Source organism: Mobula birostris, chromosome 29 (genome assembly GCF_030028105.1).
Source record: "Mobula birostris isolate sMobBir1 chromosome 29, sMobBir1.hap1, whole genome shotgun sequence".
NCBI classification, from domain to species: Eukaryota; Metazoa; Chordata; class Chondrichthyes; order Myliobatiformes; family Myliobatidae; genus Mobula; species Mobula birostris.
In genome coordinates, this window is record NC_092398.1 from 33,687,805 (window position 1) to 33,712,548 (window position 24,744).

The following is a 24,744-nucleotide window of genomic DNA, read 5'->3' on the forward strand; positions in this document are numbered from 1 at the left end:
TTGAACTCCATCTGCCACTTCTCAGCCCACTTCTGCATCCTAACAATGTTTCTCTGCAATCTTTGACAATCCTCTACACTATCTACAGCACCACCAACCTTTGTGTCCTCTGCAAACTTGCCAACCCACCCTTCTACCCTCACATCCAGGTCGTTAATAAAAATCACAAAAAGTAGAGGTTCCCGAACAGATCCTTGTCGGACACCACTAGTCACAATCCTCCAATCTGAATGTACTCTCTCCACCACCACCCTCTGCCTTCTGCAGGCAAGCCAATTCTGAATCCACCTGGCCAAACTTCCCTGGATCCCATGCCTTCTGACTTTCTGAATAAGCCTACCGTGTGGAACCTTGTCAAATGCCTTACTAAAATCCAGATAGATCACATCCACTGCACTACCCTCATCTATATGCCTGGTCAGCTCCTCAAAGAACTCTATCCGGCTTGTTAGACACAATCTGCCCTTCACAAAGCCATGCTGACTGTCCCTGATCAGACCATGATTCTCTGAATGCCCATAGATCCTATCTCTAAGAATCTTTTCCAACAGCTTTCCCACCACAGACGTAAGGCTTACTGGTCTATAATTACCCAGACTATCCCTACTACCTTTTTTGAACAAGGAGACAACATTCGCCTCCCTCCAATCCTCCTGTACCATTCCCGAGGACAACGAGGACATAAAGATCCTAGCCAGAGGCTCAGCAATCTTTTCCCTCGCCTCGTGGAGCAGCCTGGGGAATATTCCGTCAGGCCCCGGGGACTTATCTGTCCTAATGTATTTTAACAACTCCAACACCTCCTCTCCCTTAATATCAACATGCTCCAGAACATCAACCTCACTCATATTGTCGTCACCATCATCAAGTTCCCTGTCATTGGTGAATACCCAAGAGAAGTATTCATTGAGGACCTCGCTCACTTCCACAGCCTCCAGGCTCATCTTCCCACCTTTATCTCTAATCGGTCCTACCTTCACTCCTGTCATACCTTTTTCATCACATAATTGAAGAATGCCTTGGGGCTTTCCTTTACCCTACTCGCCAAGGCCTTCTCATGCCCCTTTCTTGCTCTTCTCAGCCCCTTCTTAAGCTCCTTTCTTGGTTCCCTATATTCCTCAATAGACCCATCTGATCCTTGCTTCCTAAACCTCATGTATGCTGCCGCCTTCCACCTGACTAGATTTTCCACCTCACTTGTCACCCATGGTTCCTTCACCCTACCATTCTTTATCTTCCTCACCGGGACAAATTTATCCCTAACATCCTGCAAGGGATCTCTAAACATCGACCACATGTCCATAGTACATTTCCCTGCAGAAACATCAGCCCAATTCACACCCACAAGTTCTAGCCCTATAGCTTCATAATTTGCCCTTCCCCAATTAAGAATTTTCCTGTCCTCTCTGATTCTATCTTTTTCCATGATACTGCTAAAGGCCAGGGAGCAGTGGTCACTGTCCCCCCAGATGCTCACCCACTGAGAGATCTGTGACCTGACCCGGTTCATTACCTAGTACTAGATCTAGTATGGCATTCTCCCTAGTCGGCCTGTCCACATACTGTGACAGGAATCCGTCCTGGACACACTTAACAAACTCTGCCCCATCTAAACCCTTGGAACTAATCAGGTGCCAATCAATATTACTGTACGGTGCATCAGAGTGTGTCACAGGGACTGGTGTTGTTACTGTACTGTGTGTTGAGGTATATCACATGGACCTGTGTTGATACTGTACTGTGTGTCAGGATGGGTCACAGGGAGTGCTGTTGGTACTGTACTGTATGTTAGGGCGTTTCACAGGGACTGGTTTTGAAAACGCACTCTGTTTTAGGATGGGTCACAGAGAGTTGTGTTACTGTACTGTGTGTCAGAGTGTGTCACAGGGAGTGTTGTTGCTACTGAACTCTGTTAGGGTGTTTCACAGGGACGTGTTGTTGCTCTACTGTGTGTTAGGATGAGTCACAGGGACTGGTGTTGTTGCCGTACTGTGTGTTAAGGTGTTTCACAGGGACTTGTTGTGTTACTGTACTGTGTGTTATGGCATGTCACAGGGAGTGGTGTTGTTACTGTACTGTGTGTTAGGGTGTGTCACAGGGAGTGCTGTTACAGCATTGTCTCTTAGAGCGTGTCACAGGGAGTTGGTTTGTTACCGTGCTGTGTGTTAGGCTTTGTCACTGGGAATGGTGTGTTAGGGTGTGTCACAGGGAGTATGTTACTCTACTCTGTGTTAGGATGTGTCGCAGGAAGTGGTGTAGTTACTGTACTGTTTACTACAGTGTGTTACAGGGTGTGGTGTTACTGTTCTGTGTGTCAGAAGGTGTCTCACAGGGAGTGGTGTTGCTACTGAACTCTGTGTTAGGATGTTTCACAGGCACCAGTGTTGTTGCTCTACTGTGTGTTAGGGTGTGTTACAGGGAGTTGTGTTATTACTGTACTGTCTGTTAGGATGTTTCACAGAGAGTGGTGTAGTTACTGTACTCTTTGTTATGGTGTGTCACGGAGGGCGTGGTTACTCTGTGCATTATGGTGTGTCACAGGGAGTTGTGTTACTGTACTGTGTGTTGGGATGTGTCACGGTGAGTGGTGTTACTGTGCTGTGTGTTAGGATGAGTCACAGAAACATGTGTTGTTACCATACTCTATGTTAAGGTGTTTCACAGAGACTTGTTGTGTTACTGTACTGTGTGTTAGAGTGTGTCACAGGGAGTGGTGTTACACTACTCTGTTTTAGGGTGTGTCATAGGGAGACGTGTTACTGTACTGTGTGTCGGAATGTGTCGCAGGAGTGGTGTTACTGTGCTGTGTGACAGAGTGCATTAAAAGGAGTGGTGTTGTTACTGTGCTTTGTGTTAGGGTGTGTCACAGGGAGTGGTGTTACTGTACTGTATGTTAGAGTGTGTCGCAGGGAGTCTGTACTGTGCTGTGTGTCAGAGTGTGCCACAGGGTGTGGTGTTGTTACTCTACTGTTTGTTAGAATGTGCCACAGGAACTGGTTTAGTTGCTATACTGTGTGTTTCGGTGTGTCACAGGGAGTGGTGTTACTGTTCTGATTGTTAGGATGGGTCACAGGGAGTAGTGTTGATACTGTACTGTGTGTTAGGCTGTGTCACAGGGTGGAGTGTAACTGTACTGTGTGCTAGGATGGGTCACAGGGAGTAGTGTTACTGTACTGTGTTTCAGAGCGTGTCACAGGGAGTGATGTTGTTACTGTACTGTGTGTTATGGTGTGTCACAGGGAGTGGTTTTGTTACTGTACTGTGTGTTCGGGTGTGACACAGGGAGTGGTGATGTTTTTGTACTGTGTAACAACTGTACTATTACACACCCTAACATACAGTACAGTGACAACACTCCCTGTGACACACTGTAACAAATGGCACAGCTCGAACTGTCTTAAGGCCTATTCTGCATTTTATCTCAATAAATACATTATTAAATCCATAAACACAGTCAGCGTTACTCCAGGACCAAGGTGCAAAACACAATACAAACGGTCACTCACAGAATAAAGCACACGTAGCACATAAAGATAACAGGTACATGTAGGATATCAGTAAAAAACTGCCACGAAATAAAAAATCGACCAGACCCTGACTCCATGAATGCCAGAGAAATCTGCAGCTGAACACAGTATAGCTTCACTTCTGCCGAGCGAACACTGGGTGGCAGCACCACACCGCCCCGCTTCTCAGATCGGAGGACTGTGACCAGTCGTGTGCTCCAGCGATCAGTGATACTGCTGGTCATCCGTATTAACAATGTGGACGAGAATGCATGCGAATGCACGAGTAGTTGATGGTGGAGAGTGAGGGACATTCTCCAAGCTTACAACAGGATCACGTTAACAGCGACAGCGGGCAAAGGAATGGCTGGTGGAGTTTAAGTCAGGAAGTCAGTGTGAGATGTTGCATTTTACTAGCTGAACCCGGGTCGGTACAGTGTTGTAAAACACAAAGTGACCAGACGGTCACACAGGCTGGTTCAGGGGGCATCTGTCTTGAATCCCTTCATTGTCCAGGGTACTGAGTACAAGCGTTGAGATGTCACGTTAAAGGGCTGGAAGTAAAGTGGAAGATGCGTAGCTCAGCGGGTTGATGGTTGTTCTCCCGATCTTGGCGACTTACTTGCAAACGTTTTGTTGATCAATGGAGCACTGACGATGTTCCCTCGCATGGTGTCGAAACGCTTGGAAGCAAATTGCCAAGATCGGGGGACAGCTCAACCCAACCGTGTTAAAAGGTGTACAAGATGTGGGTGAAAAGACGCTGGAGACCTTGTGTACAGCCCTGACCGCCACACCCTCGTTAGGATGTGATTGAACCAGAGAGATTACAGTACAGATTCACAAGGATGTTCTGGGGCGGGGTGGGTGGGCTTGAATCTTCTGAAACTGGACAGTTTGCGGCTCTTTTCCCAGGAGCAAAGGAGGCTGCACTTACAAAGGTTCTAATTATAAGGGGAGTACAGAACATGGATGGCCCCCGGAAGGGGGGAGTGGAAAAGTGGAGGATGCAGGTTTAAGGTGTGTGATGTAAGACTTAGAGGGGAACGTTTCTCCACAGAGGGCTGTGGAAATGTGGACTGAGCTGCCACTAGAAGTGGTAGAGTGTACGATTACAATGTTAGTTTGAACAGCTCGGAAAGATTTGGAGGAACATGGGTCAAAGGTAAGCAAACTGGATTAGTTTACAAGAACTGGCCCTCTTCATCCAGATCTCCCAATCTACATGCTCCTCTCAGTCAGTCCCCATTTTTCCCACCACACCCTGAGGCAGCCGCGCCTTCTGCTGCCTGGACACATGTGCCCCTCCAGGCGCGACACTCACCACCCCGCCCTCCTTCGGAACATCCCTCGGTGACCAGGCCCAGGGACACAGTTGCTGCCGTTGACAGCGAGGGCTGGACTTTGCACCTTTGTGTCTTCCAGACCCAGGGACCATTCCAGGATGATCACCCACGCACCTCACACGCTGTCTGTCATGTGATGCCCAACAGCCAGTTGCCCAGAAATGCGACTTCTATATCTGGAAACATCTACTTCCGAAGACAGGTGAGATTCTGACTCGAGAATGTGTGATGGAATGTGTGATGTAGAGAGAGCTTCATACTCTGCCTGACCCTGGGTTATGTGTGTTAAGATGGTGTAGAGGGACACTCACTCTGTGTCTGACTCCGGGAGTTTGTGATGGGACAGTGTAGAGGAAGCTTCACACTATGTTTGACATTGGCTGTGTGTGATGGGACGGTGTGGAGGGAGCTTCACACTGTATCTGACCCCGGGAGTGTACGATGGGACAGTGTGGAGGGAGCTTCACTCTGTTTCTGACCCTGGGAGTGTGTGGCGGGATGGTGTGGAGGGAGCTTCACTCGGTGTCTGACGCTGGAAGTGTGATGGGACAGTATAGAGGGAGATTCACTCTGTATCTGACACTGGGAGGGTGTGATGGGATGATGTAGGGGAAGTTTCTCTCTGTATCTGACCCTGGGAGTGTGTGATGGGATGGTGTGGAGGAAGTTTCACTCTATGTCTGGCCCCGGGAGTGTGTGATGGGACGATGTGGAGAGAGTTTCACTGTGTCTGACCCGAGGAGTGTGTGATGGGACGGTGTGAAGGGAGCTTCACTCTGTTTCTGACCCCGGGAGTGTGTGGCGGGATGGTGTGGAGGGAGCTTCACTCGGTGCCTGACGCTGGAAGTGCGTGATGGGACAGTATAGAGGGAGTTTCACTCTGTATCTGACCCTGGGAGTGTGTGATGGGATGATGTAGGGGAAGTTTCTCTCTGTATCTGACCCTGGGAGTGTGTGATGGGATGGTGTGGAGGAAGTTTCACTGTGTCTGACCCCGAGAGTTTGTGATGGGGCAATGTGGAGATGGAGCAGTCTGACCCCGGGTGTTTGGGAATATATTGTGGGATTACAATCTACTAATTTCCATGCCTGGTGACACAGAGAAGTGATGGGACTGAAATCCTTTTGGACCTTCATGGATTTCCAACCAGCCAGCAGGCTCATGGTATCCACATCCATGAGTTTGGAGATTTGACAAGAGGGTGTGATACATTGGGAAGGCACTACAACCCTCACAACAAGCGACATGGTGGGTAAGTCAAATGCAGGGTCTTGTGGGGAGGGTGTCGAACCCCCGGGAACGTCCTGCTCTCTCTCGGTCATGAGGGATCTCAGGAAAATCCAGAAAAATTAGCCAAGAACAATCATGGTCATGAGATCATGATCACCCACGTCATTCGATACATCATGTGATGATGATGATGATGGTGGTGGTGCTGGTGTTGATGATGATGGTGGTGGTGGTGGTGATGATGATGGTGGTGGTGATGATGATGATGATGGTGGTGGTCATGGTGGTGGTAACAGCCTTTCCGCGGGGTAGGTGAGTCCAAAACTCGAGTGCATAGGATTAGGGTGAGAGGGGAAAGATTTAAAAGGAGACTTGAGGAGCAACTTTGTCACCCAGAGGTGGTGAGTGTCTGGATCGAGCTGCCAGAGGGATTGGTTGAGGCAGATGCCGTACAAGAGTATCATATAAGAATCATTTGGAGGACAAGGCTTGGAGGAATTGAGACTAGCTGGGTGGGCACCATGGTTGGCATAGCTTGGTTGGGCTGAAGGGCCTGTATCTATGCTATATTGCTCTATGACTCTCTCGCTCATATCCTCCAATCCCAGTTACATCCTGGAGCCCCAGTTTCGAAAGCCCCCACATCATTCTATCATGTAGCAACCACAATTACACACAATACTCCAACTGAGGCCTTACCAAAGTTATATATGAGTTCCCTGCTTCTATTCAACACACCTACTGATGAAGGTATGTATGCCATAGTAAGGAGGCATGGCTTCCAAGGGGACATTGCTTTGTGGATCCAGAACTGGCTGGTCCACAGAAGGCAAAGAGTGGTTGTAGCTGGGTCATATTTTTCATGGAGGTCGCTGACCAGTGGTGTGACTCGGGAATCTGTTCTGGGACCCTTTCTCGTCGTGATTTTTATAAATGACCTGGATGAGGAAGTGGAGGAATGGGTTAGTAAATTTGCAGATGACACAAAGGTTGGGGGTGTTGTGGATAGTGTGGAGGGCTGTCAGAGGTTACAGCGGGACATCAATAGGATGCAAAACTGGGCTGAAAGTGGCAGATGGAGTTCACCAAGGGAAGTGTGAGGTGGTTCATTTTGGCAGGTCAAATATGATGGCAGAATATAGTATTAATGGTAAGACTCTTGGCAGTTTGGAGGATCAGAGGGATCTTGGGGTCTGAGCCCTTAGGACACTCAAAGCTGCTGCGCAGGTTGACTCTGTGGTTAAGAAGGCATACGGTGCATTGGCCTTCATCAACCGTGGGATTGAGTTTAAGAGCCGAGAGGTAATGTTACAGCTCCGTAGGACCCTGGTCAGACTCCACTTGGAGTACTGTGCTCAGTTCTGGTCATCTCACTTCAGGAAGGATGTGGAAACCATAGAAAGGGTGCAGAGGAGATTTACAAGGATGTTGCCTGGATTGGGGAGCATGCCTGATGAGAATAGGTTGAGTGAACTCGGCCTTTTCTCCTTGGAGCGACGGAGGATGAGAGGTGACCTGATAGAGGTGTATACGATGATGAGAGGCATTGATCGTATGGATAGTCAGAGGCTTTTTCCCAGGGCTGAAATGGCTAACACGAGAGGGCACAGTTTGAAGGAGCTTGGAATCAGGTACAGAGGAGATGTCAGGAGTAAGTTTTTTACACAGAGTGGTGAGTGCGTGGAATGGGCTGCCGGCAACGGTGGTGGAGGCAGAAACGATATGGTCTTTTAAGAGACTCTTGGATAGGTACATGGAGCTTAGAAAAATAGAGGGCTATGGGTAACCCTAGGTAATTTCTAAAGTAAGTACATGATCAGCACAGCATTGTGGGCTGAAGGGCCTGTATTGTGCTGTAAGTTTTTCTATGTTTCTATGTTGTCATTTTCAGGAAGCTGTGCACTTGCACTCCAAGATCCCTCTCCTGAGGGTACTGCCATTTACTGTCTCATCCCCTGTTCCATCTGACCTCACTTTTACTTCCCAGTCCACATTTCCAGCTGGGGTATATCCTGCTGAATCCTCTACCGACCTTCCTCAGCAACTCACCAATTGGTGTCGTCTGGAGACCTGCTATATCAACCGTCTGCGTGGATTATGCAGGGTCGGGATTCAGGACTTTGGTTCCACAGAGGTGCTGATCACTGAGCTCCCCCCAACAGATTCTTTGAAGCACCCATCTACAGCTTTGACTAAGTCAGAATCAGGTTTAATATGTTCTGAAATTTATTGTTATGTGGTGGTAGATTGCAATTATGTAGTAATAAAAACTGCAAAATACAGTAAATATATATATAAAGCTAAATTAAATAGTGCAAAAAGCTTCTTTTAAAAAGTAGTGAGGTAATATTCTGTTCTTCACTCAGAGGATGGTGAGAATGTGGAATGCGAGTTTATTTTCAACGGTTCGTCGTGGTGGCTATCCCTCGAGGTCGAGGATGATGGTCTTTGTCCTGTTGATCTACTTACAGGCTCTCAAGTGGCTTATGAGTCCAATCTTGGCTTTGAAAGTTCTTCCGCATTCAGGACAGGTATTTCCAGATGGCAGATCGGGCTTTAGTTGTTGCTGCCTCTCTTTCCATTTTCTTCCCTTTTCTTCTAATTCTGCACATCTGTTGGCTTCGAAAGTTGCTGTTCCTTCTCGGATGATGGCTCGCCAGAAATTCCTGTCCTTGGCATTGGTTTCCCACTTGTTGATGTCGATGTTACATTTCTTCATGTTGGCTTTTAAGACGTCTTTGAATCTCTTCTGTTGTCCGCCTCCTTTAAGCTGGGAGTAGATTTGTTTCAGCAGATATTCGTCTTTCATCCGAACAACATGACCACTCCATCTTAGTTGGTTCTTGATGACGTAGGCTTCAGTGCTTGTTGTTTTGCTTCATTTAGCACACTGGCGTTGGTTCTCCTATCTTCCCAGCTGATATTTAAGATGTTTTGAAGGTAGCGTTGATGGAACTTTTCAAGTGCCTTCAGATGTTGTCGGTATGTTGTCCAGGTTTCTGATGCATGCAGGAGCGTTAGGATTACCACTGCTTTGTACGCTAACATTTTGGTGTCTGTTCGGATGTCACGATCATGAAAGACTCTTGTTCGGATTAAGACAAGTTTGGATAGGTACGTGGATGGGAGGGGTATGGAGGGCTATGAACGGCTGTGGTCCCAGTGCAGGCAGATGGGAGTGGGCAGCATAGACTAGATGGGCCAAAGCGCCTGTTCCTGTGCTGTACTTTTCTATGAGTCTATGGCTTCAAAGGCCATTCAGAAATCTGATGGCAGAGCGATGCTGTTCCTGAGTCATTGAGTATGTGCCTTCAGGCTCCTGTACCTCCTTCCTGATGGCGGCAATCAGAAAAGGGCATGCCCTGGGTGATGAGGTCCTTAATGATGGATGCCACCTTTCGAGGCATCGCTCCTTGGCAATGTCATTTACAGTATAGACTGAGAGCTGCATCACTATTCCTTGTGCGGCACCAGCGGTCACAGTCCTGCAGTCGTAAGGTAATTCCCTCCACCACTACCCTCTGTCTCCTGTGCCCAAGCCAGTTTAGAATCCAGTCTCCATGATTCCCATGTTCTGGATCAGCCTATTGTGAGGGAACTTGTAGTAAGTTGTACTGAAGTCCATGTATACAGCATCCACCATGCTGCACAAAGTCACACCAATAGCACTATGCTTTACCGGGTGCTCTCATGTCTCCTCCCTAAGATCTTGTCCACTGATTTCCTTACCACTAGCATACAGCTCATTGGTCAAACATTCCCTACTTTGTCTCTACTGCCCTTCTTAAACAAAGGAATGACACTGGCTACTCGCCAGTCCTCTGGAACCATGTCTGTGGATAGAGAGGGTACAGAAATCTCTGTCAAGCCCCAGTAATCTCTCTTAACTCCCTCAATAACCTAGGACAGATTCAATCAGGCTATGGACCTTTACCCACCTTAATGTCCATCAAGACTTTTAACACTTCCTCCTTTGTGTTACTTACGTCCCTCAAATACCAGCATCCCACTCCTCAATCTCACTCTTCCCCCATATCCATCTCCTTGGTGAATACATCTTTAATAACTCATTCACTTCCTCTAACTCCAGAAATTACCTCCTTTGTCCATGTGCAGCCTTAACCCCTGCCTTGTCCATAACAATATCCTTATTTTACTATTAATCTGAAATGCCTTTGGATTCTCTGTAAACCGACTTGCCAGTGACAATCAATCCAACCTACTGGGTACGATTAATCCTACCTACTGGGGACTTTTGATCCTACCTGCCGGAAGTGTTGAATTCTACCTGACAGGGACATTTAATCCCACTTGACAGGGACATATAGACTAACCTACCAGGGACATTTTATCCTACCTGTCGGGGACAATTTATCCTACCTGTCAGGGATGTTTAATCCTGCCTGTCAGGAACATTTAATCCCACTTGCCAGGGATATTTTATACTACCTGTCAGGAACATTTAATCCCACCTGCCAGGGACGTTTTATCCTACCTGCAGAGATGTTTAATTCCACCTGCAGAGATGTTTAATTCCACCTGCAGAGATGTTTGGTCCTACTTGCCAGAGACATTTAATTCTACCTTCAGGGACATTCAATCCCATTTACCGAAGACGTTTTAGAACATTTCCTAATTCCCTGTTCCTTTCTCTTTCCGTAATGCTCCTTAAGCACTCCTTTCAGCTCTATAATGTTAGGTAAACCTCCCCTTTGTTGTCTAAATCTGTGATATCTCTGATGGTCCAAAGTTCTCAAGCCTTGTCATTCCTGTCCTTCCTCACAGAAACATGGTGGTCCTCAACTCTCTGGGTCCCATCACTGCTGTAATGTGGTGACCAGAATTTGGACACGGTCAGTCTGTGGTCTCTCTGGAGTGGTGTTCAGTTCCGACATGACCTGCCAGCCTTGGGGGGCATCCAGTCTTCCTGTTTCACCCCTTACTCACACGATGAAGTCATGGAAACCCATGACCCAAGATGGAGAGCAGAAACCGGATTGGATGAGGACTAACCAATCAGGAGGGTGGGACTACAGGGTAGAAATACTACCGGACTAGACATGCCCAGGCAACATCCCTGATGAAGGTGGCAGAGTTTGCCATCGAAACACCGGCTATAATCGATACCAGCACCCGGCAGGAAGCCTGAGAAGAGTTTGTTCATCATATACACCCGGAGCAATAGATCCTTTTTCACTCTGCCTCTAATTTTGGATACTCAGCCTCCTCCGCTAGAGGGAAAATAAACCCAGCCTCTTCAATGTCTCTGTTAATGAAACACTCCATACCGGGTGTCAACCCCATGAGTTTCCTCTGCACTCCCTCTAGTACAATCCCATCCTTCACTTAGACTGGTGAACAGAAAGGTACATGGTACTCCAGTCATGCCCTCCCAGCTCTAATATTCTGTGCCCTGGCTGCTTAAGACGGTGTCCTCTGTGCCATCTTCTCCACGCTCTCTACCTGCAGTGTCATCTTCGTTATGCTCGGACGCACAAAACGTTCCTGCTAATTTTTTTTACAGCTGCGCGAACCAACCGTTGCTCTGAGCAGGAAATGTTTACACGGCCTGAAAACTGCGTGGCGTTTTATATTAACATTATATTAAAAGAAAATTCCAGATGCACGGCAACAAAGCCTATGTACGCGTGAGCATTTTAGTCACTGCGCGACCGCGCAGCATAGAGTGAACAGTGAGCGTAAACCTCAGTTCTAGTTTAGGGCCTCTAATTCTCTGTGTTGTAATGGAGCGATATTGTACAGAAACTGTCCCTTCAGGGCACCTAGTCCACACTGACCTTCAACAACCCAACTACACTAATCTATCACTTCCATTCCCCACATTCCTGCCCGCCCCTTTCTCTTAGACACCACCCCTCACCCATGCACACTGTGGACAATCTCCAGCAGCCAATTAACCCACCACCATGTACATTGTTGGGATTTGGGAGGAGTCTGGAGCACCCAAGGAAAGCCCCCATGATCATAGGAAGAATGTGTGTGCGGCCAGTTCTAACTAACCAATTGCCACTGCTGGCGACCGCCGCAGATTTGTTATACTCGTATGACACTCACTCCAACAGCGATTGCTCCAAGAGTCGGAGAACTGCTGAATTCGATCCTTTATTAGCAAGTAGCAAACATACAATCTTGAAGTGATGAAACTAAGTGAAATTGAGCGGTCAACAAAAGACGTGACATATGTCGGAGCTCCCAACCGCCCCGAGGAAGGCACCAATGCGCAACTTAATCCCTTAGTTTTTACCAGGCTCCTCCTGTGACCACTCACCATAATGCACATAGTGAACACACAACCGAGAATACAAAGCAGGTAGAGAACAGATGCATGGCTCCATCAGGGTGTAAACTCCACAGACAGACAGCGCCGGAGATCAGGATGGAATCTGGGCCACTTCTGTGAGCTCTACCCGCTGCACCTTTCCGACACCGATATCCTGCACCCATTCCATCTCCCAAAGCACACCAGACACCATTCGTCAGGAATAGCATGCATCTGGCACGGCTCTGTCCAATTAGCCTGATTTTGGACTACCCCCTCACCCCAGCCCGGTCACCCACCCATACTGAAATCTGTGCAGTATATAGCAGGGTTTCAGCACCTGTCCCTGCAGTACACACTGGTCACAGCCTTCTAATAACAAAACCTAACTCCGGATCCACCCTCCCTTGCTGTCACCCCCTCCAGTCACCCTCTGCCTCCAGTCACCCTCTAGACCTCTTCCCCTCCCATCTCCCCATCCCGTCACCCTCTCCCTCCTGTGACCCTCAGCCTCCTTCCTCACCCTCTGCTGCAGTCACCCCCTCCCATCACCCTCTGTCCCACCTCCTCCCGTCCCCCCCGGCAACCTCAGCTTCCAGGTACCCACGGCCCCGACTCCCCACCCGACCGGTCTTCCAGCTGCTTTTGGATTCCCTGGATTCGAACTGTGATGTTTAGTCAAAGTCAAAGTCTGTCCCGAGCCTTTGTGACCCATCAGGCCGGTGCTTATGCCGGTTTCCGTGGTGTGAAGCGACTGAGAGTACGAGACTCCCCTCCCCTCCCCCCCCCCCCCCGATAGGACGCCAGTCTATCGCGAGGTGAACCCCCAGCATTTGCCGGTACCCATTTTCAGCTGGGTGGACTGGAGCAGTGTGAGGTTAAGTGCCTTGCTAAAGACACAACACGCAGCCCTGGCCGACCACTCGAACCCACGTGTGATGTTTAACGTGAGGGCAAATGTCTACGGCGGGTTAGAGGAAAGAATGGCACTTGTGTTAACCCGGGAGAGTCTGCGGGAGCCGACACGTTCTCGGTCTTGTTCTATTCTTCCCACAGTCACGCAGGAGACCTGGGGAATTTTCAACCCAACGCCACAGGAGACATATATCAAACAACAGTACAAATGCACCTCCGGCTCCATGGGGCTCACTCAGTCATTGGCCGTTCTGTCGTGGTGAGTGAAGGTGGGGAGGGCGTTTGAGATGTCTCCTCGTAGGCTGTTGAGGCATAAAGAAAGAAGGTGGGGAATAATTCACAGCACCCTCCCCCATTTAAATTACGCAGACTGGTTTCAACTCCGGGGTATGAACTCTCCTGGGGAGATCTGCCACATACAATGTATGGGTGCTGAGGGAGAGGCAGTGAGGGAGTGCCACACTGTAGGAGGGGCTGTGAGGGAGTGCCACACTGCAGGAGGGGCATGAGGGAGTGCCACACTGCAGGAGGGGCATGAGGGAGTGCCGTACTGAAGGAGGGGCACAAGTGAGTACTGCACTGCGGGAGGGTCAATGAGGAGAAATTGTCATATTAGGAGTAGAGAGGTTACTGAGGGATATAGGGGCCAGAGAGCGTCACTAGAATGGGGAGGTGTGTAGGAACTGGAGAGGTTACAGACACTGGGAGTTGTATAGAGGAGGGGGGGTATCACAGAGACTGGGAAAAGTGTAGGAGAGGGAGGGGTCACAGAGACAGAGAGGGGTGTAAAGAGGGAGAGGGTCAGAGACACAGCGAGGGGTGTAGGGAGGGAGGGGATCACAGAGACGAGAGGGGTGTAGGGGAGGGAGGGTGTTACAGAGATGGCGAGGGGAGTAGTTGGGGGAGGGGTCACAGAGATGGGGAGCGGTGTAGGGGAAATAGATAAGGGATCACAGAGACAGTGAGGGGTGTAGGGGAGGGAGGGGTCACAAAGACAGAGAGGGGTGTAAAGAGGGAGAGGGTCAGAGACACAGCGAGGGGTGTAGGGAGGGAGGGGATCACAGAGACGAGAGGGGTGTAGGGGAGGGAGGGTGTTACAGAGATGGCGAGGGGAGTAGTTGAGGGAGGGGTCACAGAGATGGGGAGCGGTGTAGGGGAAATAGATAAGGGATCACAGAGACAGTGAGGGGTGTAGGGGAGGGAGGGGTCACAGAGACAGAGAGGGGTGTAAAGAGGGAGAGGGTCAGAGACACAGCGAGGGGTGTAGGGAGGGAGGGGATCACAGAGACGAGAGGGGTGTAGGGGAGGGAGGGTGTTACAGAGATGGCGAGGGGAGTAGTTGAGGGAGGGGTCACAGAGATGGGGAGCGGTGTAGGGGAAATAGATAAGGGATCACAGAGACAGTGAGGGGTGTAGGGGAGGGAGGGGTCACAGAGCTGGAGGGAATGTAGAGGTTGGACGCGGTCACAGAAAACAGGAGGGGTGTAGGGGAAGGAGGGAGTCACAGAGACAGGCAGGGGTGAATGGGAGGGAGGGTGTCATTGAGATGGTGAGGGATATAGGGTCGGGATGATGCACGGAAACACTGAGGGTGCAGTGGAGGAGGGTGTTGTCGGGGAGGCTGTTCCTGGTCGGTACAGGCGAAGTTGCCACGCAGCCTGTACTGTGCTCTGCACTCCTGCCACTGACACCCACCTCATGTTCCCTGCGACAGATTCACGAGGACGAGGATGACCTGGGCCACCACGACGAGCCCGGCAGCGCACTGCATGGAAATGCAGGCCTCCGACTGGCCTGCTGTGTGATCGGGGTCTCCAGCCGGAGAAGCTGGCCCCGGGAGTGAGGGAGCCGAAGCCTTACAGCTCCCAGCCGGAGAAGAGGGGCTGGTGGCTGTGTCTCTCCCTCGGTGGCCTGCCTCACTCGCTCAGTGGTCGGATCAGAGGAGGAAGCAGTGGAGGGCAGCACCTAGCAGGAGACCAGCCCCTAGACTGCAGACCCAAATCCCAAATCCAGGTTCGAAGTTTCAGATCCAAGTTCAGGACCTCAGGCTCCAAGACCAAGTTCAAATTTAATTGTCACTCAATGATACATATGAATACAACTAAATGAAGCAACGTTCCTGCGGGGCCAAGGGGCAAAACACAGAGCCAACGGTCGCACACAGTATACATAATTAGGATGTCAGAAAAGAAGGCTGTTACAAAATAATTAATATTCCATTCGATTAGATTAAATTAGATTATGAGGATACGCATTCCTTTTTTATTGGCATTTAGTAGTGCATGCATTCAGAAATGGTACAATGTTCCTCCAGAATGATATCACAGAAACACAAGACAAACCGACTGAAAAACTGACAAAAACGTCATAATTATAACATATAGTTACAACAGTGCAAAGCAATACTGTAATTTGATGAAGAACAGACCATGGGCATGTTAAAAAAAAGTCTCAAAGTCTCTCAAAAGTCCCATCATCTCACACAGACGGTAGAAGGAAGAAAAAACTCTCCCTGCCATGAATCTGCCATTATTAATAGAAATAATAATCATATATTTCAAGTCCCCGAATGTCTTGGTCCGTAGGTTGACCAAAGAACCGGAACCTCACTCCTCTCCGTGGAAAGGAGGGCCCTCAGGAAGTGGGACAATGGAGATTAAAGCTGGTAGTCCCCGGACAGTGATCCATCGGCCCAGGGACTCTCCAGCACTGGCACTGTCCTTGACTCAAAAGCCCTGGCTGGGAATCACCGATCCCAACGCCTTGTCCCATTTCCTGAGAGCTCCCTGGGATGGTCAATCCGAAGACCAGCGGCAAGTGTTCGGGTTCCCTGCTCTCCCACCCAGCCACCGACGTTGGTGGGCTTCACGCAACGAATAAACTATCGAAGCCACCTTCAGTGCCTCGGTGATTCTCTCTGTAACCGACTTATCTGTCTCTTTGCAATGACTTCAGCCACAGCACCATCACATGACGTGAAGCACTGTGCTCTGGGTCCAGCCCTTTGGTGCCCGCTGGTCCGTCGGCCTTCAGAGAGCCAGTCCTCGCCATGCACACCTTGTCTAGAAATCGCAAGTGCTACAAGAGTCCCAAAGTGGGGAGGCCAAGAGATGGGGTTCTGGTGTGGGAGGGGGGGTCAAAGAAACGGGGAGAGATGTACGGGAGTGAGGGATATACATAAACACAGAGGGGTGGAGGGACCAATACGGGTTACAGAGATGGGAACAGGTGTAGGGGAGGAAGATAGTTACAGGAACGGGGAGGGGTGTAAGGGAGAGAGGGGGTTACAGAGATGGGGAAAGTGGGTCACAGTGATGAGGAGATTTGTAGGGGAGGGAGGGGAGTCACAGATGAGAAGGAGTGTATGGGAGGAAGGGGGTTATGAGGATACAGAGGGTTGTAGGAGCCAGAGACAAGGAGGAGTGGAGGAGAAGGAGGGGTCACAGAAGCAGGGAGGGTGTAGAGGGAGTGGAGTAGAGGAGGGAGGTTTGTAGGGGAAGGAGGTGGGGTCACAGTGGTGGCGAGGATTGTAAGGGAGGGAGGAGGGGCACAGACGGGAAGGGGTGTAGTGGAGGGAGGGTGTAACAAAGGCAGGAGTGTGTAGGGGAGGGAGGGGGTCTCAGAGATGGGGAAGGGTGTAGGAAGAGGGGTATATGAGGATAGGAAGCGTTGTAAGAGCTGGATGTTACAGAGACAGGGTGGGGTGTCGGGGCTGAAGGGAGTTCATACAGATGGAGAGAGAGGAGGTTAGAGAGATGGGGAGGGATGTAGGGGCTAGAGGGGTGCACAGAGATGAAGGCGAGGGAGGTAGTTTCAGAGACATGGAAGGCTGTAGGAGCCAGAGGTGGTTTCAGAGAGGGAGGTTTCTAATGGTGGGTGAGGACAGGGCTCCTCAATATCTGAAATATGAGTTTGAGTGTGAAGAACTTGAGAAACTGGAGGCTGGTCAGACTCTCCTGACAGTCCTGTCGCTCAATCTGACCGCAGTGGATCTGGCTCAGTACCTATCACCTTATGCGTTGGAATTCTTTGAGGAGATTACAAGTAGGATAGATAAAGGGGATGCAGTGGATGTTGCATATATGGACTTTCAGAAGGCGTTTGACAAGGTGCTGCACAGGAGACTGCTTGCCAAGTTCAGAGCCGATGGGATTACAGGAAAGTTAGAGGTTAGAGCATTAGCTGATTGGTTGGAGACAGCGAGTGGGAAAAACAGTTTCCTTTTCTGGTTGGCTGCCAGTGACTAGCGGTGTTCCATAGGAGTCAGTGTTGGGACCGCTTCATTTTATGCTGTATATCAATGGTTTAAATGATGGAATAGATGGCTTTCTTGCCAAGTTTGAAGATGATACGAAGTTTGGTGGAGGGGCAGGTAGTGTTGAGGAAACAGGAAGGCTGCAGAAGGACTTAAACATATTACGAGAATGGGCAAGAAAGTTGGAAAATGCCTGGTCATGCACTTCGGTAGTCGAAATAAATGTGCAGACTACTTTCTATATGGATGGAGGGGAATCCAAAAATATGAGATGCAAAGGGACTTAGAAGCCTTTGTGCAAAACATCCTAAAGGTTAGCTGGCAGGTGGTGTCGGTGGTGAGGAAGGCAAATGCAGTGTTAGAGGTTGATGTAATGCCAAGGTTTTGTAAGGCCTCAACTTGAGTATAGTGAACAGTTTTGGGCTCCTCATCTAAGAAAAGATGTGCTGGCATTGGAGAGGGTCCAGGCGCAGTTCACAAGGATAATTCTGGGAACGAAATGGTTATCACTCAAGGAATATTTGGCAGTTCTGGGTGTGTATTCACTGGAATTCAGAAGGATGAGGGGAGATCTCATTTAAATCTTTCGAATGTTGAAAGGCCTAGACAGAGTAGATGTGGAAAGTATGTTTCCCATAATGGGAGCGTCTCGGGCAAGAGGGAACAGCCTCTGGATAGAGGGGTGTCCATTTAAAACAGATATGTGGAGTGATTTCTTTAGGCAGAGGGTGGAGAATTTGTGGGATTCTCTTTGACCACGCACAGTTATGGAGGCCAGGTCGCTGGTTGTATTTAAGGCAGAGCTAGATTCTTGATTGGACACAGCATCAAGGGTTAAGGGGAGAAGGCCGGGGAGTGGGGCTGAGGAAGAGAGAAAAGGGCCAGCCATGATTGAATGGTGGAGCAGACTCGAGGTGCCAAATGGCATTTTTCTGCTCCTATGTGCTATGGTCCGAAAACGTTGGTTCCTTACTCAAGTGCATTCTCAATCGTGCTATGTGAGGAAAAAAGATCTTAAGATTTGCGGGAAAAAAGGAATCTCTGCATACTCCTTTCTCTCTCAACTCTGGCTGGTGAATGTCAGTCCTCTCTATCCCTCCTCTCCCCTCCACTCCTTATTCATATTTTCGTGTTTTCATCTTTCTCCTGAGCTTCGAACAGAGAAGGTTCATGAGAATGATTTGGGAATGAATGGGTTAATGCGTGAGGACTGTTTGATAGCTCTGGGCCCGTACTCGCTGTAGTTTAGAAGAATTGGGTGGGGGGCGTATCTCATTGAAACCTACTGAATATTGAAAGACCTAGAGTGCTGGCGCGTGGACAAGTGGTTAAGGCGTCGGTCCAGTGATCTGAAGGTCGCTAGTTCGAGCCTCAGCTGAGGCAGCGTGTTGTGTCCTTGAGCAAGGCATTTAACCACACCCGTGCCAAGCTGTATCGGCCCTAGTGCCCTTCCCTTAGACAACATCGGTGTCGTGGAGAGGGGAGACTTGCAGCATGGGCAACTGCCGGTCTTCCATACAACCTTCCAAGGAGCAAATCCATGGTCTCACGAGACTAACGGATGCCTGTAAAAATGAGTGGATGTGGAGAGGATGTTTCCTCTCGTGGAGGAGTCCGGGATTAGTGGGCGCAGCCTCATAATGGAGGAATGTCCATTCAGAACAGAGATGAGGAGAAATTTCTTTAGCCAGAGTTAGTTGCCACATGGAGACTAAGTCATTGGGTAGATTTAAAGCAGAGGTTGATGTGTTCTTGATTGGTCAGGGTATCAGAGGTCAGGGGTAGGGCATGAGAATGGGGTTGAGGGGGAAAATAGATGGGGTTGATGGAATGGCAGAGCAAACTTGATGAAGCGAATGGCCTAATTGATCTTCTTATGCCTTATCGTCTGTCTACTTGTGGGATCTTGCTGCGCACAGCCACAACAGTGGTCTCTCCTCCATAGCCATTGTCCATGGAGGATCAGGGAGGGGCTAGGTGTCAGGGAAATGCAGGGACCTGCGCAGGAGAGAGCTAATGTGATTTACAAGTTTTTAAATCATTTCACCAATCACATCCAAGCCTGTTCGTCATTGCTGCAGCTGCGCACTAAGGCGGCGCCGTAGCACAGCACTTTACAGTCCCACCGAACCGGGTTCAGTTCCCGGCGTTGTCTGTACGTTCTCCCCATGACCGGTGCTTGGTTTCCTCGCACACTCCAGAGACGCACAGGTTGATAGGTTAGCTGGTCATTACAAATTGTCCCGCGATTAAGTCGGATTGCCGTCTGGAAGGGCCGGAAGAGCCTATCCCCCGCTGTACGAAGGGCGATTGATAAGTTCGTGGCCCAAGGGAGACGAGGATGAGTGATACAGCTCTCATTACATACACATGCAGTTCAACTCTGAGTGATTATGCAGAAAATTCGAAGTTAATAACTCATCTCGTTCTACCTTAAGCCACGAACGTATCAATCACCCCTGATGAGTTGTTAACTTCAAACTTTCTGCGTAATCACGCAAGGAGTTGAACTGCACGTGATGTAACGAGAGCTTTATAACTCATCTCGTTCTACCTTAGGCCACGAACTTATCAATCACTGCTGGTATCTCAATCAATAGTGAAACAGTGAAACCTTAATTAAAGTGGAACATTTCGCCCCCACTGCCAGCCTGACCACTCCCTGACTGCGGCCCAGGGTCACAGCCACATCTGGCCAACTGATGGACTCGGTCTCTCCCAGATCACCACATCAGGCACTCAGACCCTTCAACCCAGGCGCCGCACAGCGGGAGGGGCGGTGAGGGAGCGCCACGTTGTGGGACATTTGTTGGTCTGTGAGCTCTCGTAACAAGTCCATTTACTTCGGGAATAAAGCCTGAAGAACGGTGGCGGGGACGGAGGAAATGCGCAGTTTCATCTTTGGCAGTGGACTGCAGCAAGTTTTCTTCTCGAAGGAAGACTGTTTTACTGAGCCTGTGTTCAGGCCGCGGCAGCGACTGTGACAGTTCGTGTCCGGATCTTTTACTGGGAACTGGGACGGATTTCTCCCGCTGCGAACATCGGTAAACCCTCTCCCACCTGGAGGGCACGGCCCGGGACGGCCGGATGAAGAGTTTTGCGGTGACTCCTTGACTTTGGCTCGGACGGGGCCGCCCGGGGGGGGGGGGGGGGGGTGGCCAGCGCCGGAGTTTCATCGCACTGCCTGCCTGGACGAGATTCCTGTCCTTTCTCTCTTCTTAAAGGAACTGCCCTTCGCAAAATGTTGTGACTGAGTTTTAAATTCCACGGCGTTTGATTTCTGACAGCGTAGGGCTTTAACATGGCGAGCGGCATCTGCAAAATGCCAGGAACTAGTTCCGACGCAACAACAACCACCACCGTTCAGACTGACTCCAAAGAACCGCAATCCCTTGAGTGCTGAGGAGAAGTGAGCTATCATGGCTGTGGGTGGGGGAAAGGGCGTTATTGGGATCGGCAAGATGCACCAGAGGTCCCTTATTACTTACGGGTCCGCTGGAGAGGTGTCCTTGGCCCCGCGTAGGGGGATAAATGTCCAAAGGGTCTTCGTGCCGGTTGGGACGGCTACGGGCCCCGTGCGGGAGGTGACCCTCTATAACGAGCAGCGTCACCTCCACGAAGTAGATCTCCTCCATACCTCCTCCATCGCCTGGTGGAGGTGAGGTCGCCGGACGTCCGTATGCCGCTCCACCCAAGGGGAGGTGGTTTTGAACGTGTGTAGACCTTCGGTCGGAGGTATTCAGGGAGCCGGAACCGGGAGATGCTGCGGGATAGTTTAATGTGTGACACGGGAAGGAGCCCTGCCAGATCCGCTAAGCCACGGGCCGGATGCGCTGCCATGCCTCCAAGGAGTTTGGGCATACTCGTAAGAATTACCCCAGGTTGAGAAGTCCACTGTTGTGGTACAGGAGGGTACCACAGGGCCTCGCTTTTCCCTACCCCCATCCCGGGACTCCGAAGGAGTTAAGTCCCCGGGGTTGGACGGGTTGATTGTGGATTTCCTCCGGGTCTACTGGGACGCGCTGGTTGCCGACTACACCAGAGTCCTGAGCGAAAAGCCTGGCGACAGGTGAGATGCCCCTCTCTTGGCATAGGGCGGTCGTGGTCCTGCTGCCGAAGCAGGAGGATCTTCGCCGCCTGAGATTGGCGCCCAGTGTCTCTCCGGTGCACCGAATGTAAGATCTTTGCACGGACAAAGCCCGACCGCCTGGGCTCCGCCCAGACCATTCCTACACGGTCCCGGGCCAGTCCATTCAGGACAATATCCACCTCCTCCGAGACCTGATACACCTTTCCCGCGACGCTGGCCTGTCAGTCATCCTTTCTCCCTCTCTCTCTCTCGATCAGGATAAGGCGTTTGAGGCCTGCTCGGGACTCGGCACGCGTTCGGCCTCGGACCGCATTTTGTCGCGCGTGTTGCATGCAGCTGCGGAGCGCCTGATAACGGTTACTGAATCCTTGACAGAGCCCTTTAGCTTTGGGAAGGGGGTGCGTCAGGGCTGCCTGACATCAGGGCAATTGTATTCTGCCTGCGTAGAGACATTCCTCTGCCTTCTTCGGAGGCGGCTGACAGGTCTGGTCCTGCGTGAGCCGGAGATGTAGGTTGTCCTGTCCCCTTATGTCTGCTTATGACCAGAGGATGCGAGACTGACAGCAGGTCATCTCAACCGCGCCCTCCTTGGAATATCTTTATTGTTATTGCATAGTACAATTTGTCATGCACCAACACAGCGAAAATGAGTTTGCAATCTCAATGCTATAAAACAGCAAATAAAATAAATAAACGGTAATTAAAATCAAGTAACCAGCCAGTACAAGCAATGTCCAGCCAGTACAAAAACGCAACTCAGATGCATGACAGCCAGAAAACCAGTATTAAAGTAGCAATATAACAAATTGATGGATGATGCTTGATCGATTGGCTCAGAGCAGTTATAGCTCTGGGGGAAAAAGCTATTTTTTCAGTCTGGAAGTGCGGGCATTGAAAATCTTACAACGTCTGCCAGATGGAGGAAGTTCAAACAGATGATTGCATGGGTGTGTATTGTCCTTACAGATGCTTGTAGCTTTCCTTAGGCTGCGAGAGCTGTAGGTGTCCTCCAGGGCTGGGAGCTGTGTCTCCATGATCTTCTGTGCGCTAGAGACGACCCGCTGAAGTGCTTTCCTATCAGCTGCTGTACAACGGAGATACCACACAGAGATGCAGTATGTTAAGATGCTCTCTATGGTGCAGCGGTAAAAGGGTCACCAGCATCTGTTCAGGTAAACCAGCTTTCTTCAGCGTCCTGAGGAAAAACAAGCGTCGCTATGCTTTCTTAACTATCGTACTGGTGTTAGTGGACCATGTAAGGTCTTCTGAGATGTGTATTCCCAGAAACCTGAAACTGGACACTTTCTCCACTATGTCTCCGTTAATGTAGACTGGAGCGCACCCGTCATCCGGTGACTTTCCAAAATTGATAATTAGCTTTTTAGTCTTTGCTGTATTAAGAGACAGGTTATTCTCTGAGCACCAGCTCACTAAGTTCTGTACCTCCGTCCTGTACCTCCTCCAGGGTCATCTGGAGAACGAGCTCTGATTTTTAGTAATGGATGGACTCGCTGTCAGAGGAACTAAGACCATTGGAGTGGAGCACCATGCATCCCCTCCATCTGGGGGTCTACCTAAGCTTCACCTCGGAGACTTGATTGGCGAAAGTGTCTGCCCGGCTGGGACGCTGTCCGGGTCTACTCCGCACAATCTCCTATCGGGGCAGGGCGTTGGTCATCAACCGGCTGCTAGGCTCCATGCTTCGGTACCGGCTGGTCACTTCAGTCCCGTTCACTGTATTTGCAGCCAGAATCCAGAGGAAGTTGGGTGGAGCAACAGAAAGCACCGGGTCTCTGCTGCGGTCCTGAGTCTTTGACTGCGGAGGGTGGTCAGTGTGAAAATGTACCCATTCGGCAGCCTTTCGCCTCAGGACCCTGAACAGGTACATGCGCACTGAGCATTACTCTAACCCTAATGAGCAGGCGACACACTTTCTACTTCGGGGGCTCTGCCTTCGGGAGGGTTCGTGGCTCCCTGCTGTGAGCAGCAGCCACGCCGCTATGCGGGAACTGCCAGGTTTTTACCGGGAGACATTACTGGCCTGGAAAGGGTCTCCTCCGGTCAGAGTGCCTCTGCGCCTACACGGGTCAGCGCTCGGGCTGCGGGAGAGATCATTCCCCATCCCGCCACGGTGAGAGCGGGGGGGGGGGGGGGGGAGAGTGCGTAGTGGCTCCGGCCTCTGCTCTGCTCGGGGGTCCCATTCCCCTAGATCTCAAGAAGCCGGTCCCAGACCAGCATGAACCGCCTCGCGGAGATACCCACGGCGCGCCGAGACGGTTCCTGTGTGGGCTGCTCTTGCACACTTCATTGCCTATACCCGTCATCCGGACACGCCGTGGCGGTCTGTCCTACCATCAGGCGGTGAGGGGTTCTCCCCAGTGGAAATCTCTCACTGCAGGGACTTTCTCCCCTGTCCAACTGGGGACCTGGGGTGGAGGGAGTTGCACAGGTTCACTGATACCCCGTCCACCTGTCCTGTCTGTGGACGTGAGGAGGCAGTGTCCCATGTCTCCATGGTGTGCGAGAGGTTGCGGCCCCTGTTTGAATATCTGAAGGGGATGCTCCTCAAGTTCTCCCTGCACTTCAGTCCCGCGCTCCTGGTTTATGGGCACCCGGTAAGGAGGGGGGTGTTCGTCGGAGGATCTTCTCCTGGGTCTGGCCAAGATGGCATTTGATGGTCCAGGCAGTGGTCTGTCAAGGTCTCTGGCCGAGCCGACTCCCTGTCCCTCTTCCCGGGCTACATGCGTGCCAGGGTGTCTTTGGAGAGAGAGTATGCGATCATTATGATACAGTGGGAGATTTCCGGAAACGGCGGGCACCCCAATGAATTGAGTGCGTTATTGGTAATTATGATAACTGATTTTAATATGAATTCACTAACTATTGTACTTGAATAAAGATTTTGTTCGTTTGTTATACAAAATGGTGGTGAGGCTGCGCCGCACTGCGGGAGGGGCGGCGAGGAGGGAGCGCCGCGCTGCGGATGGTGGGCGACGAGGGAGCGCCATGCTGTAGGAGGAGTGGTGAGGGAGCACAGAGACTATTTCCACCAGTCATTGCAATGAGACAATCTAATTGGTCAGAAGAGTCGGTGATGTCGAGTATGATGTCAGCAAGGGGG

At 50.4% G+C, this 24,744-nt stretch overlaps 1 protein-coding gene across 1 annotated transcript in view; it reads left to right on the forward strand.

Annotated features, from left to right (window-relative positions):
- The window catches only part of LOC140189992 (uncharacterized), a 33,967-nt gene extending 17,795 nt beyond the window's left edge, over positions 1-16,172 (forward strand). Inside the window, 4 exon segments of the mRNA XM_072246376.1 lie at positions 4,932-5,054; positions 5,954-6,105; positions 13,420-13,537; positions 14,993-16,172. Coding sequence (XP_072102477.1) covers positions 4,932-5,054; positions 5,954-6,105; positions 13,420-13,537; positions 14,993-15,247 — 648 coding nt within the window. The 3' untranslated portion in view covers positions 15,248-16,172.
- The last annotated feature ends 8,572 nt before the right edge of the window (positions 16,173-24,744 follow it).